The sequence below is a fragment of the Halichoeres trimaculatus genome, unplaced genomic scaffold, assembly GCF_033239565.1.
Source record: "Halichoeres trimaculatus isolate MK-OKI-2021-1 unplaced genomic scaffold, fHalTri1.1 fHalTri1_scaffold_8, whole genome shotgun sequence".
NCBI lineage: Eukaryota > Metazoa > Chordata > Actinopteri > Labriformes > Labridae > Halichoeres > Halichoeres trimaculatus.
In genome coordinates, this window is record NW_027437186.1 from 21,903,679 (window position 1) to 21,918,544 (window position 14,866).

Here is a 14,866-nt window from a genome sequence, read left to right on the forward strand (position 1 = left end):
CACAGACATTTCCAGTCCCCCTGCTTTCAAGTGTCTGAAGGATTACAGACTGACTGACAGGGAGGGAAAATGGAAGTACATGGTGAGACATTATTACAATATTCAAGGGGATTACTTTAACTTAATTGATTTAGTGATGGAATTTGGAAAACACAGTTTAAATAGCCCCCAATGCTCAGCATCCCAGGCTTAAGCCCAAAAATCAAAGGTGACAGATTGAATGGAAGTCTTTTGTTGAAATATTTCAATATGAGACTTTACATGATCTGGTCATCTGTGCTTGGCATAAAAAATAATAAACAAAAATTGTATTTTGTTGCAGATACCCCAAAAGGTATGGTGTCTCAGATTCCACCAATGTTTTCCCTTCCAAAGTGAGCATCAAGCATCTGTGTAAAACAGATTTCACCTACTGAAGCTTGTTGGGGTGTGAAATGTTAAACTCATAAATCTGGCCCCCTCTAGTGGTGATAACACTAGCATGAAACGAAAACCCTCTCACTCATGGTGATGTCCACAAGAAATGGCTCTACACTGGATTAGTACCTGAAAAAAAATTAGACAGCAAATTGGTTGTCTGAACTCAGTTAGATCAAACAAAAGAAACAAAACAAAAATAGATTGAACTATTATTGTAGCAAAAATACAGTAATTGTATTTGTGTAAATCAATCCACCAATGCATAAATTGATCCACAAGTGTATAAACAGATTTGCAAATGCATTAACTGATCCACAAATGTGCTAACAGATTTTCAAATGTGTAAACAATTTCAGAATGTGCAAGCAAATCCACAATTTTTTTACACAAATCTACAAATGTGTAGAATGATTTGTCAACAATATAAGTGTGAAAATAAACACAAATCATTGGCAACAGCTGAGGCTTTTTGCGTTGGTGTAAATTTTGCAGCAATGACAGCTCCATACAGCTGAGGCACAGTACTACAATAATAGCTCCATGCCTGGTAGCCTGCACCTGGGAGCCTGAGCTCATGGCAAACTAACCCATATCTTACAGAGGGATTTTATTGTTTCGAGTGTTTCATTGTGGCTGATGTATATTTTTAATTCGTTTACCTGCTGCATGTATTCGACAGTGCCCTTAATTCTGGATTGACATATCATATGCTGTTTTATTCATAAAGTTTATTTAGAATAAGAAGTAGCAGAATATTTTCAACCCAAACCTAGTACATATTTTTAAACTTTATATTCCAGTCACAAAATTTATTTATTTGGGGTTTTTTTTTTCAGTTAAGTTTAGGGAAGTTCCAGTGTGAAAACAATCAAATGCTGTCAATCCAGTGTAGCGCCTTCAAAACGGACACAAATGCACGTATTGAGTGGAAATACTCAAATACAGTAACTTAACCTGGAATATGTTATTTTATTGGCTCTTGAATCACTGTCAAAGGTGTCGACCATTTCCGGCGTTGTCCTGTAGGGGGCAGCAGTTATCTGACATGCGCGTAAACTTAAGTTATCTGGTTTGTTGATTCCTACTTCCGTAGCATCTGAGCTTCATGCATTCATCCTGCTCTCGTTGATTTTACTCTAACGGAACAGCTTTGTGAAAATGGCTTCAATGACACTTATTAGGACTCTCTTAAACGAGCGCCTAAAAGCTGCTGCCGAGGAGATATTTCAGGTTTTTGAAGGAACGATCGCAAAATATGAAGAAGAAGCCTCCAGCTCCAAACAGGAGATTGAACGTCTCAGAGGTCTGCTGCATGAGTTTGTGCCAAATCAAAACCAAGGTTTGAGAAGTAATTTTTTACTTTATACCTTTAGATATCAGACTAGACTCAAACAGAAAGGCTAGCTTTTCACTAAGTACAGCATATTGTGGGTATGTTCCTTTCTCTGTAAAATGACCAGTGTTCATGGACCAGCAATCACTGCCCGTTCTTGCTTGCCAACATGTTAAACCCTTTTATTTATTTTTAATTTTCGACCAATTTGCATTAAAGTATTTTTGTAAGTAATAGAATGTATTACAAGTCACCAGATGCAAAGTAATATCACAGAGTTAACGAAGCTAACGTTAAGTGTTATTTAGTCGACTGGGAAGTTAACAATAAAACTTAAATGCTTTATGTATTTGGATAATTCAGAGTGTAATTACTTTTATTAGTACAACTGTAGGCAGATTTAGACAAATAATGATAGGTATTGCGTCCATCTTCAGCTTTGCAAAGTTGTGGTGGTTATCCCTTTGTTCCCACAGCCCAATGTTTCACATTTCTAAGTTAAACGACATTTTTACTTCTAACAGAAAAGTGTGTGTGTGTGTGTGTGTGTGTGTGTGTGTGTGTGTGTGTGTGTGTGTGTGTGTGTGTGTGTGTGTGTGTCAAACTAGGATTATGGCAATATAGAGCTTCGGGAACATAAACACAATTCCAAATTATGTGGGCATTAAATTATTTGACATTATTGATGAGCACTGATTAGTTGGAGCCCATATAGATTTTACAGCATAGACAATAATACCTCCATTTGCTTTTGTTCTCAAAGTTTGTTGTTAGGGTAAAATAAATGTATATTGACTTCTTGATGTATCTAGGACTGAAAATTACAGTTGTAGTAAATCTTTTATATATATTTTCGTATGTGGATCACCTAAAAATTGCTCAAATCAATCCTGTTTTTGACCCTTTCAACTCTGTTGAGGTCAAAGGTAGGGCTGGGCGATTATGGTAAAAATAAGAATCCCAATTATTTTAAGTGATATTGAAATCACAATTAATATACACAATTATTCATTTATTCAAAAACTTCAGTACTGATTTAAACACAACTTTAAAGAACCAGCAAGTGGCACATACAGTATTATTGATACACACAGGTCACACACTCGCTGTGTGTGACTTATGTGTGTGTGACACTCAGCACATGGAACAAAGAAGAGCTAAGAAGCACAGGAACTTGCATACATCTACACTGTGTGGCATATTTATTGTTTTTCTTCGATTATATTGTTTTTTTGATTGTCAGATGGCAAAATTGAAATCACGATTAAAATCCGATTAATTGTCCAGCCCTAGTCAAAGGTCAAACCTGGAACATTTTAGGTTCACTTTGCATCATATCCTGCTGAAGGGAAGTGTTTCAGAGGGAGCGTAGTCAAGGTGATTTCAGACAATATGGAAAGATGACTTGGGCCCTGGTACGTTTGTTTTTTGAATAAGGGCAAGGATTGATTGACTTTTGGTGGGCACCTGTGTAACACTGAGATCATTATTTTGCATAAAGTTTTAACTGCTTCATCCCTTTTTTCAGAACCCTCTCAGTTGAATTTCTGTAAAGAGGAAACTTCACCTCAACAGCAACACTTGGAGCAAGAGCCGAGCCTCAGCATGTGCCAGAACGACTCAGAGCCACCACACATTAAAGAGGAAGACACTGAACTTTGGGCTGATCAGCAACAGGAAGAAAATCAGCCGTGCTTACCTTATTCAGCTAACTGGGAGACAAATGAAGATGATGATGACACAAAGCTGCCTTTGCAGCCTCAGACTCAAAACAATGAAGGAAAGCAGTTTCAGGAGCCTCAGGGAGCTAAATCTGTCCACTTTGTGCCACCTCTCCCCTCTTACCAAGCTCTGACCCTGAATGAAAGTATAACATCAAACCAAATAAGTCAGAGTTCCTTTTCAGCAGGTCTATGTTCGACACAAACTTCAGCTGCAAATAATAGCAGCTGCCGTTTGTGTGATAAATCGTTCACCTCCTATTATGACTTGGTAAGTCATGCTTGTGCCACGAATTCAAATGGGACTGATGTCTCCTGTGCCTTGTGTGGAGAAACCTTCGAGTCCGCTGAAAGCCTCACTGTTCACTTCAAATCTCACAAAGGCTTAGAATGTCATGTGTGTGGTAAGAGCTGCAGCAGTGTGACTGCCCTCACAGAGCACATGACCAGCCATGGGGGGCTGAAACTGCATCGCTGTCCTGTTTGTGGGAAGAAGTGCAGCCGCAAAGGAGACTTAAAGATACACATGAGGATTCACACAGGAGAAAAGCCTTTCTGTTGCTCATTGTGCTGTAAAAGTTTCACCCACAGCGGACATCTGAGGAAGCACATGAGAAGTCACACAGGAGAGAGACCGCACAAGTGTGATGTCTGTGGGAGAGGGTTTCTACAGAGTGTACACCTGAAAACCCACTTAGGGACTCATCATCAGAAAATGTGACTTTTTTTCATTCAAACTGATCTTTATTTGTCTAAACTGTAACTAAAATAAAACAGTGTTTATCACTCAAAGACACAATGTCTGTCGGCAGAAAGAGTGAATCATTCCTTTTTTAACCTAGGTTTTGAAGTTAACTTGTCATACTTAACTTTACTCACTTATTTTGACTGAAATTGAAACAAACTCAGGTAGAAGTTGGGTCCACTGGATGTATTTTGATGGGGTTCAAAATCGCCCTGTGTCTGAACCACTAAAAGGCAGCATCTTTGTGAGGGGAGGAGACAGAGCTGCACAATAGCAAGAACAGTTCATAATTAAAGCTGCAAGCAGCGTTAGACGGGTCCTCGGGGCTCATGCCGGTTTTGCCCTACTATCATGCTGTTGGCCCCACTGTGTCCAACAGAATAAGACGAGCATTTTGGTGGTGGTTTCATCTCTCTACGACATTCCTAGCCCCAGTTAGGGCTATTTTGCTGTGCATAGGTGGAAGTGAGCCTAATGGCTCTGAGAGAATATTATGGGATGTCAGGGAGTCAGTTGATACCATGGCAACGTATCCTCTGCTATGCTGAAGAGAAATAGCCAACTTTCTGTCTGGGAAAGGTCAGGGTGTCAGCAAATAATTTGTTCGTCTTAATGAGATGAACATTTTGATGTTGGTTTGATCTCTCTAGGACATTCCTACTGGCTGCTATGGCTGTTTGACTGTGTAGATGTGGACAGAGGGAATATTATGGGATGTTTGGTATTATATTGAAGAGTTTGATGCTTGAAATGTGTGTGCTGATTTTGGTGAGTTTTTGAGCATGTTCAGGGGGTCTAATAAGCACTTTAATGGAGGAGAGAGTCATTGTTGCCTCTGCTGAGTCATGTGACCAGCTGTGTGGAACTCCTAATCAGTGTGTGACATCATCACAGAAGTGCAGGAGGATCAAATTCCGAAGGGACAAACTTCTCATCCTGTAAGCCAGAATGTTGACCTAATCTGTGTAAAAATATGATTTTCTTGAAGAACATTTTGTGAGGAATCCAACCATGTCATTTTTAAAGCTGTGCGACTTTTACTTTTTTGTCTAGAGGCCCAACTGCTTCAGAGAAGCTCTTCTCCCATCTGTTAACATTGTGCGGGCGGCGACTTTGAGGGCTCGCCATTCGAAAACCGGGCCCGAAATAACAACTTCCTTCACAACTTTTGTAGAACAGGGTCTGGTCTGTCATGTGAGCCAATTTTCATGCCAGTACCATTTTTGGATATTGACAAGTTAATGTTTTTAGAAAGGGTAAATATTCTGAAAACTCTTATTTTGGCGGGCAAATTGCCGGTTTCCTGTTGGAGCTACGCGAAAATACCTCCTATATTTTTTGTGCGTCTCGATGAGCTGAACGTTTTGGTGTTGGTTTCATCTCTCTGCAACATTCCTGGCCTGAGCTAGGGCCGTTGAAGTGTGTTTTTTGGGTTTTTTGGCTCTATGGAGATTATTATGGGATGTCGGGGGTCATGTTTGGTATCAAATCGCAATTTCACGCGATCCTGATGTGCGTGCCAATTTTGGTGAGTTTTCGAGCATGTTTAGGGGGTGTAATTTGCGTTCTCGGGGCGGGTGGAATAATAATAAGAAAAAAGAAACGCAGCAGGAACAATAGTGCCCTCGGCCTTCGGCCGAGGGCACCTTCTAGCCCTGCTAGAAGGTGCCCTGGCTCAGGCCGAGGACCCTAAAAATACCTGACCCACATTGTTAAGTATCACACATGTTCTTCTATGCTTTCCAGCTGTGCTCTGATGTGAAACATCAACCAGCACCGTGCCACTTCACTGACTTCTAACTCTGCTGTTAACCTAAAAACTGACTTTTTGTACCAGACTTTGAATGTTTTCTGTTTGTTTTGCTGATATCCACATTCACTTTATCTGAAAGGCATGAAAACAGTCACATCAGTATGCAGAAATTTATTTTGGTGGTTAGATTACATACAATGTAAGTGCTGACATAGACTTGCTACCAGGAAAATAATTTTAGTCTTTATGCACCATTAACTCCATGATAGAAACATTCACGGACTTGACAGTTTCCCTGAAGTTGCCCTGAAAACTATGCAAAACATTCATGTAACATTCTATCATTCTTGTCAGCCTGACCCCAGTTATGAACTAATATCTCTCAGATAATCTTCAGAAGTCTTAAGGGTTGAAACAACCTTACTGGAATGTAAGGTTCAAACTCTGGGATTTTTATGTTTGCTAAAATGTAAATCTGAAGATGAAATAGTTTTTATTAAGGATAGAGATTTTTTTTTTTTCTAAAACAAAGTTTTGAAGGTAACACTTTGTTTTCGACATATAGATATGTCATCCTCATTGACAACATGTACAATAAAGTGTAGGGAATCTCAGACGGTTAACAAATTTGGAAACATAACTGGTAATGTTGGTGTGTAAATTCTGTAATAATGGGTGTTGAGGCTTAATGATAACATTAATTAACACACATAAGGAAAAAATGGTGCACCAATTTAACCTCTAAGTCTGACCCCTTCCTGCATGTCACCCCTCACTCCTGTTGTCTTAATAATCAAAAGAGAAAGAATAGATAAAGAAAACCCAAAACAGTGTGTAGAACACTCTGACATTTATAAGGTGACATTTATAAGTCTTGACGGATGTAGAGATTTGTCATGTGTTACAAAATGTCTTTCGAGACAACTTAATTTGTGTATTGAGTGTTGGCCTTTAATGAGTTCCCACAGGGCGCATTAGATCTACCTTTTCCTTGCTTGTACATCATTAACCAGTAGATGGCACTACAGGAGCTGTTAGATTCACTACAAGTCAGCATGACTCCTCAAAAACAAAACAAACAAACTGGGTTTAAATAACTATCAGATTTTTTTTGACAGGAGTTAAAATATATTCCTCAGTTTTTGATCAAGTGCATCTTTGTTATCACAACTTTTTGCACAGTCTTCATAACCTGAGCACACTCAAAGTTCAAGGACAGAGATAGGCCTTGTTACCTGACAATGTTTCTCCCCAAAATGATAAAACAAAGAGAAAAAGAAATCTGCGTTTACATGGAGGTTTTGGCAGATCTACACTCCGAAGGGTGTTCACAAAAATTTACGCTTAATGTTGGCTAGAATGCTGTTTCCCTGTAATGAGAGGCCGAAACGCAACAAAACTTAAGCACTTCATCCTAAAACTGTTGTCGTGTCAACAGCCCCTGCTAGATTTTAAACTTTAACTAGAGGTCAAAATGGGCTCAGTACCTCAGATGAACTGAAAATAATTTCTCATACACTGAATGATTGAGAAGCTGCTGCAAAATTGTATTCACACAACCCCTGGGTCCTGAGCCATTCATCCATGACTTTTTGGTCTTATCACAGGACCATAAAGCTCTACTTGGATTGCTCCCAGGTGGCCTGAAAACCTCACACAGAACAGGAGCTCAGTCAGGAATCTCTGTGTTTGGGGAGCTGCTTTGGGCGATTCAGGTTTTAGATTGTGGAGCTAAAGAGCTGATCAGGCCTCAGTGACCCTCAAGCCTTAAACCAACTACTTAATCTGGTTATGTAAGCCCCCTCTACCCGACTTCTACACCCAGAATCTCCAGCAGACACTTCTAAATTCTTGGGAATGGTTTCCTATATGTCGGCTCACGTATGGCCTTAAGAGGGTTCAGTCGCTCCAATCAGATGATCTGAATCTCGGGCATATTATGGACTTAGGTAACTGTTAGCCTATTGTACTGTATGTTCTTTCGCTTGAACTCCATGCTGTTTGACCTAGACAACAGCTACTTGAGAACATTTCTCCATACTTTTCTTTTGAAAAAAAGAAAAGAGGGAAGGAGGTTAATCTCCTGTGAAGTGAAATTATGTGAAACGAACTCATGGGAACTAGAGGATTTCCTCCATGTGGGTCAGGCCCTGCATAGACTTTCACTGTGGACAGTTATAGAGGTTACATTGACATTTTCTGTGTGTGTGTGAGTGTGTGTGTGTGTGTGTGTACGGTGTGTGTGTGTGTGTGTGTGTGTGTGTGTGTGTGTGTGTGTGTGTGTGTGTGTGTGTGTGTGTGTGTGTGTGTGTGTGTGCGTGTGTGTGTGGTGGGAGGTGTCTGAAAAGTGACATTTTGCACCCACAAAAATTCCCTTGGCCCGTCACAATTATCAGGAATTCAGCCGGCCCTCAGTTGCATAACTGGGTCATTGAGTTACTCCACCAGGAGAAGTCTCCACACAGCACCAGTGTTTGGATGAGAGGGCCAAAATCTACACCCAAGTGTGGATGGAGTGGGGCCAACGGGAGTTTCTGGTGCAAAGGAGATGAACGGAGGAGGACTGACAGGCTCATCCTTTTGAGTTTTGATGCAGAGGAGGATGACAAACATCTGTTGGACAGGAGCATACACACGCACCAAAAAGTTGTTTTTTTTATTCTACACACGCCTGTTTCATGTAGGAGGAGAAGGAGTGCAAAAACAGGAGCATCCTAAACATGTGTTGGCGGAGAAAAAATCAAATAACTCAAATACTTCTTTTTCAGTCCATCTTATCTCATTCCTGTGGTCAATGTCCATCCAAAAACAGTTCATTTTCTGTCTGGAAGAAGACCAGAAGATGCATTTGCTTGATTGCTTTCTTGCTATTGCTTACCCCTAGTGGAAATAAATCAACATGGACCCTGAGGAGCTCAGAGAGGAATGATGCTGCAGATGTTGTCGTTTCCAACACAACCATGTCCTCATGCACCGAAAAATAATAATAATAATAATAATAATTCTGCGTCATTTATGTATTAATTTATTCAAATTCCACACTTCTCATAAAGAACTAGTTGCATGCCCATAATAATTAAATGTTATTGTTCTACAAAAATAATGAGCTTGCACAGCTCAATTCTGAACTCATAACCATGATCACTGGATTATCTTCAGATGATTACAGTAAATCCAATCATCCACCAGCAGTCTGAGATTTCAGGTCTCAATATTACATTGTGCACTCTGCAAGGAAGTTTGATGTTCCCCCCCAAAAATAAATACAGTTATTTAGCTCATAGATGAAAAATCTTAACAACTTAATAAAAGCCCAGTCTCCATAGGTTATATGATAATAATAATAATAATAATAATAATAATAATAATAATAATAATAACAATAATATTTTAGAATAAACAAATAAACAAGTAGTTTTGACAAAATTAGTGAGAAAATCTGCAAAACAACAGAGTATATTTTTAAAATGTGAATCTTGAAAATGTCAGGCCTTGTTAAACATATTTGATACCTCATGGGGGAAGAAAATCATGATGTTATTTCTGATACTGAAACAAACACACAGTTTAGTCCTCAAACATAAACCAACTTAAACCACAGACCTTTCAGGATAGTCTTCTTTCTAAGTGACAGCTTCTTTTATGACCTGTGTGCTGTGAATATCCAAACTCTTATTGGATCAAAACTCCAAAAGGAACAGAAATCTGTGAGTCAGATCTGTATCTGATAAAACAAACAAATGCACATCTAGGTTGCAGCAGCTTGCCTCATTTTTCTTCTAAGTGATCAAAAATTGAGAGAGGGGTAAGGGTTTACAGATGTTCCAGATACAGTGGTGCCCACAGCCTGCTGCATAGTGACCTGTGCTAAAGTTGCGCCCCTTTCACTTCTTCCACTCTGCCATATCTGATCAACATTGAGAAAAAAAAAGAATACATCTGTGTGCCAAATCTATTTTCAGCATTTGCCCTAAAATCATTATAATCTAAAGATTTATTTTTTTGTTATATAATAAATCCAGAACAAATGCTGCTCTGACTGCTTTTATCGGAATCTGGACCAGTCGACCCCCCCCTCCCTCCCTCCACAGCCCGTCTCTCACTGCCAGCTGCGTGAATGCGCAGCGCTGAGTTGAGTTTCGCTGCTGTGTGAGACGAGGGGCAAACAGGAGAATGAATGCATGAACGTTTGAACGTTGTTGTCCATGAACCGACGTGCAGCTCACATGTGAGCGCATCGCAGGCCGGTTGTGTGAGGGTAAGTCAGTGTTTCTCTTACATCGGTGATAGAAAGTAACGCACGGTGTTCAGACTGCTGACACAGCCTGCCAAAAATACCTCCAGGGGGAGGCGGGGGTGGTGGCATGGGATGCCCACACGAAATGCACGTTGCTTTTCTCTGCTTGACAACACGGTGGTTGCAGATGTTCCGTTTGCACTCCGTTGTAGAGAGCAGGTGCGTCTCCAGCAAGAACAGTGACAAGGTCAGATGGTCACTAAAAGTCGCAGTGCGCTGCCTGGACGTGACAGGGCGCACCACATTGCTGGAAGTGCGCCAGGTGACGTGTGACAGAGCTTTTCTTGGTACGGGATATCAGTCAGTCAGCATGCATATGCTTTACCAGTTTATCTCAAGACCTGAGAGATGTCCAGCATGCATGTTGTGATAGCTGCGGAGGAAGTTGAAAGCTGACCTCGCTTTGGTCTCGGTGTTGATTTAAGCCAGAGGTTGGGACTTGTACACAGTCTGAGTTAAGGTATAACAGCCGGAGACAGTGTGAGAATACAGTGCCTTCTTACACACACGTTCACACACTCTCACACAACAGGGGACGACATGAAAGAGCCCCAAATATAAAACCCACTGAGCTAAAATCACTACTGTGACATGTATAAACTCTTGGTATCCTCAGTTGTCTCACAGCAAGCCTATTTCCTTCTCTTTTTGCTCTGCTTGAGTTGTAGCTCCATGTTGTTGGAGTGTGTTGGATAACTTCTGAAGCTGTTTGCTTTTGTCAGCAGTCCTGTGGTTTTGGGAAAGCTGCTATTCTCACAGTGATAAGTTGGTCTGTTGATGTCAGTTTTCACCTGTGGTGTGCCATGTTGGGCCCATACAGAGGAGTAAGTTCAAAATGCTTAAGTCAGGTGGAAGTGCTGTTGCTGTCAGCACTGAAGCAATGGTCAGTGATCACTAACCAAGTCATTGGAAATTAATGAGTAACACATTTAATTGCTAGTTAATGATTTTATGTTAGCTGTTATGTGCAAAGGACAAAAATGTCCTTTTCTTCCCTGTGTCTCTTAGTCTCCGTACCTTCACTGTTGTCTTGAGGCTTTCTATCATAGTTGTCTAGACATGTACTGATCAATCGGTGCCAATTTCATTAATTTTAGGGGATGGGTGATCGGCCTATCCTACATATGAAACTGATCTTATATCTTCAGGAAGGTCTGACAGTCAGCCTTTGTTGCTTTTTGCTCTGAGACCTAAAACTCAGGATACTTTGGCTGTTTAACTTAGTCAGATTTTATTGTTTCACAGGTATTACTCAATGATTTTCAATAAAACAAGATTGTAACATTGAAGGTATATGCTGTCAGTTATAAAAAATAAAAATTGGTATCGGCAGGTCAGGGTTTTTAAAGATTGGCGATTGGTGATTGGCCAGAAAGTTGTGATCAGTGCACCCCTACAGTCGTCCCTTTCAAAGTGCCTTGAAGTAGGACAGTTTGTCTGCTGCTGGTCTTTCAATTAGCCTTTTTAGCACTGCTTTGATATTTAACTAATTGTACTGTTCCTTTATCCAGCTCTCTCAGTCACCTGATCTCTGAACAGACCAGGACCGTCTGTCCCAGGACAACTCTACGTCTATAAATAGGAGGACCTACAGGGGTAACAGCACATAAGTATGTCGTGGGGTTATGTGACGCAGATGGGTAAAACTAGGTGACCAGTAATGGATCATCAAAACAGTCATGGTGTGTACAGCCACATGCCCAACGTCACACAAGGTCATGATGAGTCAGGGAGATTTACTGTGAGGGTAAAGCAAGAGCTACAGGAGGCAAGGGAAGCAGAGCTGCTGCTGATTGTTTTTTCTTTAAATATATCAAAAGGAAGTCTTCAGGTGTTTTATAGTTTTAATCAGAGCCAAAAACTTCGATATGTCCTATTCACAACCAAAGATAGGATAAGTGGCTGCAACAGGCAAATATTTCCAGATTTTAGCCCTATGTTAACAGCTATTTCAGGCCATTGTGGTCCAGACTTGAATGTGTCAACAAAATCATGAACTTAAACTAATGATGGGTTTTAGTAGTAGCTCCCAAATGCTAAAAACAAAACAAAAAAACAGCTACAATACATCAGTCTGTGAACTCAACCACACCGCCAAATTGTGTGTAATTTTGCAATTATAGCAATTGCAATGCAATTTTAGCCTCAATATCATCAGAATGAATGTGTCATAAAACACGTATTCACCCCCTGGTGCAGTCTTTATGAATTGCAGACTGAGCCACTGAGACCAAGTTTGTAAACTCGGGATTTACTGATCCAACTTTTCTGGTTCCGATACCGATATCTGGGCTTTGGATATCAATACCAGTGTTAAATGATAACCTGCATGCCCTATTGTGGGATAAGACTGGTAATGTTTTGGGTAAAAAAAAAAAAAGACTGAAGTTAATATTCATTTTAACTGTAAAATATTAAAACATTTACCAGCAGATTGATAAAAACAAAGCATCAGGGCATACAGAAACTCTATTGAATTTTATTCCCTGTAGACTGGTAATGCAGCAAAAAAAAACAAAGAAAGTGCATCAGAGGTAACATTTCAAACCAAGTAGCCAAGAGCGCTGGTTAAAAAATAAAAGGCACCATGGATCGGCCCTTTCCCACCGATACCAATCCAACTATGAGAGGCAATGATACATCTATACCTGATACAAGGATCAGTATATGTGCATCCCTACTGTAAACGTTGCCAGTTTCTACAGTAAAAACACGTCAAAATCACTTTAACGCGATACTTCATGAAGATCATGCACTAAATCCACAAGGGTGACTACCATTAAATCCTAAACCATGATTGGTTATTTCACATGGCAGGTGCAGCACTTAAGTAGAAATCGAGCTGTGTGTTTCAACAGGCTGCATATAGCTTATTTACATTTTCCGTAGTTGGATCTTTCAAAGATGATTTTGGACATATTTTGTCTTTTTCAGCCCTCAAAGAATCAAGTTCAGCAGTTTAAACCTTGGGGGCTCTAATTTTGTAGACCAGGCGCAGGCGCTTTTTTGGCACAAATTTGTCACTGCGCCAACATGAATCTGCTGACACCTCCCCCTGGTGCGCCGTCAACTCCCCCTGGCGCGCAGTCACACCCATCTCTGCGCAGACAGTCTACCAAATTGGCAAATTGGCAGCGCACGGTGGTGCGCCACACGTAATTAGCACTGCGCAGGCTGCGCCAGGCTTGCGCCCCCTGCACTGCGCCATGAAATTAGAGCCCTGGGAGTCTGTTGAGTTGCCATTCCAAGTTCAAACTTGACACAAGAAACTAACATTTTTGGATTCTTTTATTATTGAAGTTAAAGTAGATGTGATTGGTGGAGACAACCCTCCCAGGTCTGGGGTTAGCTCCTGATGTTCACCACACTTGGCCACTCCTAAAGAAGTTAGAAGTCTTTGTCAGTGGAGGGTCCATAAATTTATCATTTTTGGAGCTGGGGGAGCGTAAAAAAAGAGGTTGAACGAAGAGGCCTGAAACTGAGCTTAAAAAACCCCAATGTATGCACCTTTAGCATATTTGTCCTGAAAATAGGTCTTTATGCAGGTCAGTTCAGTTTAGACATAGTGGAATGTGGTCTCATTAACTTTCTGTAAGTAAATAAGCTTTGGTTTGTTTTTACACCTTCAACATCACATACACACACTCAAGCTTGTTTTGTTCAAAGGAGGGAATTTGGGGTCAGTCTGGCTTTTATCAACACATTTTCACACTGACCTGTATTCATAAGACTGGTTGGATTAATATGCTTTATTTCACAATAAAAGAATGTAGCCACAATGTTTCTGCAGGAAGGCTGAAACACACAGACATTTTTTCATCGGGGGATGACATTACATAAGTTCCTAATGTTGGTTTAGGGAACGCCTAGGAACAGTCTCAGACATGTGTTTGCCATTTCAACCCTTCCACTAACATTGGAACATTGTTCGTTTTGTCATTGGCTTCATGTGTGCTTACAAAGTAAACTGCCCAGTCAGGAAACATAAAAGAGCTCTTAGTATAACTTGAAGCTAAGGGTGGCCTGATTGCATAGTGTTAAAATGAAGAGTCTGGAATTAGTAGGTGAACCACAGATTCAGAGAAGGCAAGTGAACAGATAATGGAGAGGTCTCTTAATCATGTCAACCTGTGTTTTGCAGAAGGTTCAGAGCTGTGTAACTGTGCATCTGTTTAACCTCCACAAGAATATCCAGGTTTTGAGTTATTACAATTGGCCTTGATACATTCAGACTGAGACAGTGTTTTGAGTAAGAAGTTTATCTGACATTTCAGCAAATTCCTCTTTCTTTTTCTTTTTTAGGCCTGATGCCAATATTTAGACATTGTGGCGTGAAGAAGCGAGTAATTCTGAGTCTGAGTCGTGCCCGCATACAGAGTGTTTTCATGAACTTATCCTAATGTTTAATTTAAAACCTAATAAAAGAGACCTAGTTATTTGGCCAGTGAGAGCCTGAATTGTGAAAATGAAAAATAAGTTGTAGAATCACACAGCACAAACGCCTGGTTTCCTAGTTTTCCCCCTCGTGTGTCCGTTAGACTTTATTTAGATTAACCCTGGTCTTGTTGAAAGGAATTTACATATTCTCCTCAGAGGA

The 14,866-nt window shown here is 40.4% G+C and overlaps 2 protein-coding genes across 2 annotated transcripts in view; both read left to right on the top strand.

Annotated features, from left to right (window-relative positions):
• Positions 1–1,476: 1,476 nt before the first annotated feature.
• Positions 1,477–4,512, top strand: LOC141795270 (uncharacterized). Its single transcript, XM_074676087.1, has 2 exons — positions 1,477–1,759; positions 3,282–4,512. Exons 1-2 carry the CDS (start codon positions 1,579–1,581, stop codon positions 4,193–4,195), a joined length of 1,095 nt encoding a protein of 364 aa, XP_074532188.1. The 5' UTR covers positions 1,477–1,578; the 3' UTR covers positions 4,196–4,512.
• Positions 4,513–10,089: 5,577 nt separating this feature from the next.
• The window catches only part of LOC141795419 (equilibrative nucleoside transporter 1-like), a 36,592-nt gene continuing 31,815 nt past the window's right edge, over positions 10,090–14,866 (top strand). Inside the window, exon 1 of the mRNA XM_074676284.1 lies at positions 10,090–10,230. The gene's annotated coding sequence lies outside the window, so the exon portion shown is untranslated. The remainder of the gene's footprint in view (positions 10,231–14,866) is intronic.

What these genes read in the sequence shown, in the direction of transcription:
- LOC141795270 (XM_074676087.1), top strand. Translation starts at nt 1,579, where the DNA reads ATGGCTTCAATGACACTTATTAGGACTCTCTTAAACGAGCGCCTAAAA. An exon ending in TGTGCCAAATCAAAACCAAG is followed by an intron (nt 1,760 to 3,281) that starts GTTTGAGAAGTA and finishes CCCTTTTTTCAG; the next exon opens with AACCCTCTCAGTTGAATTTC.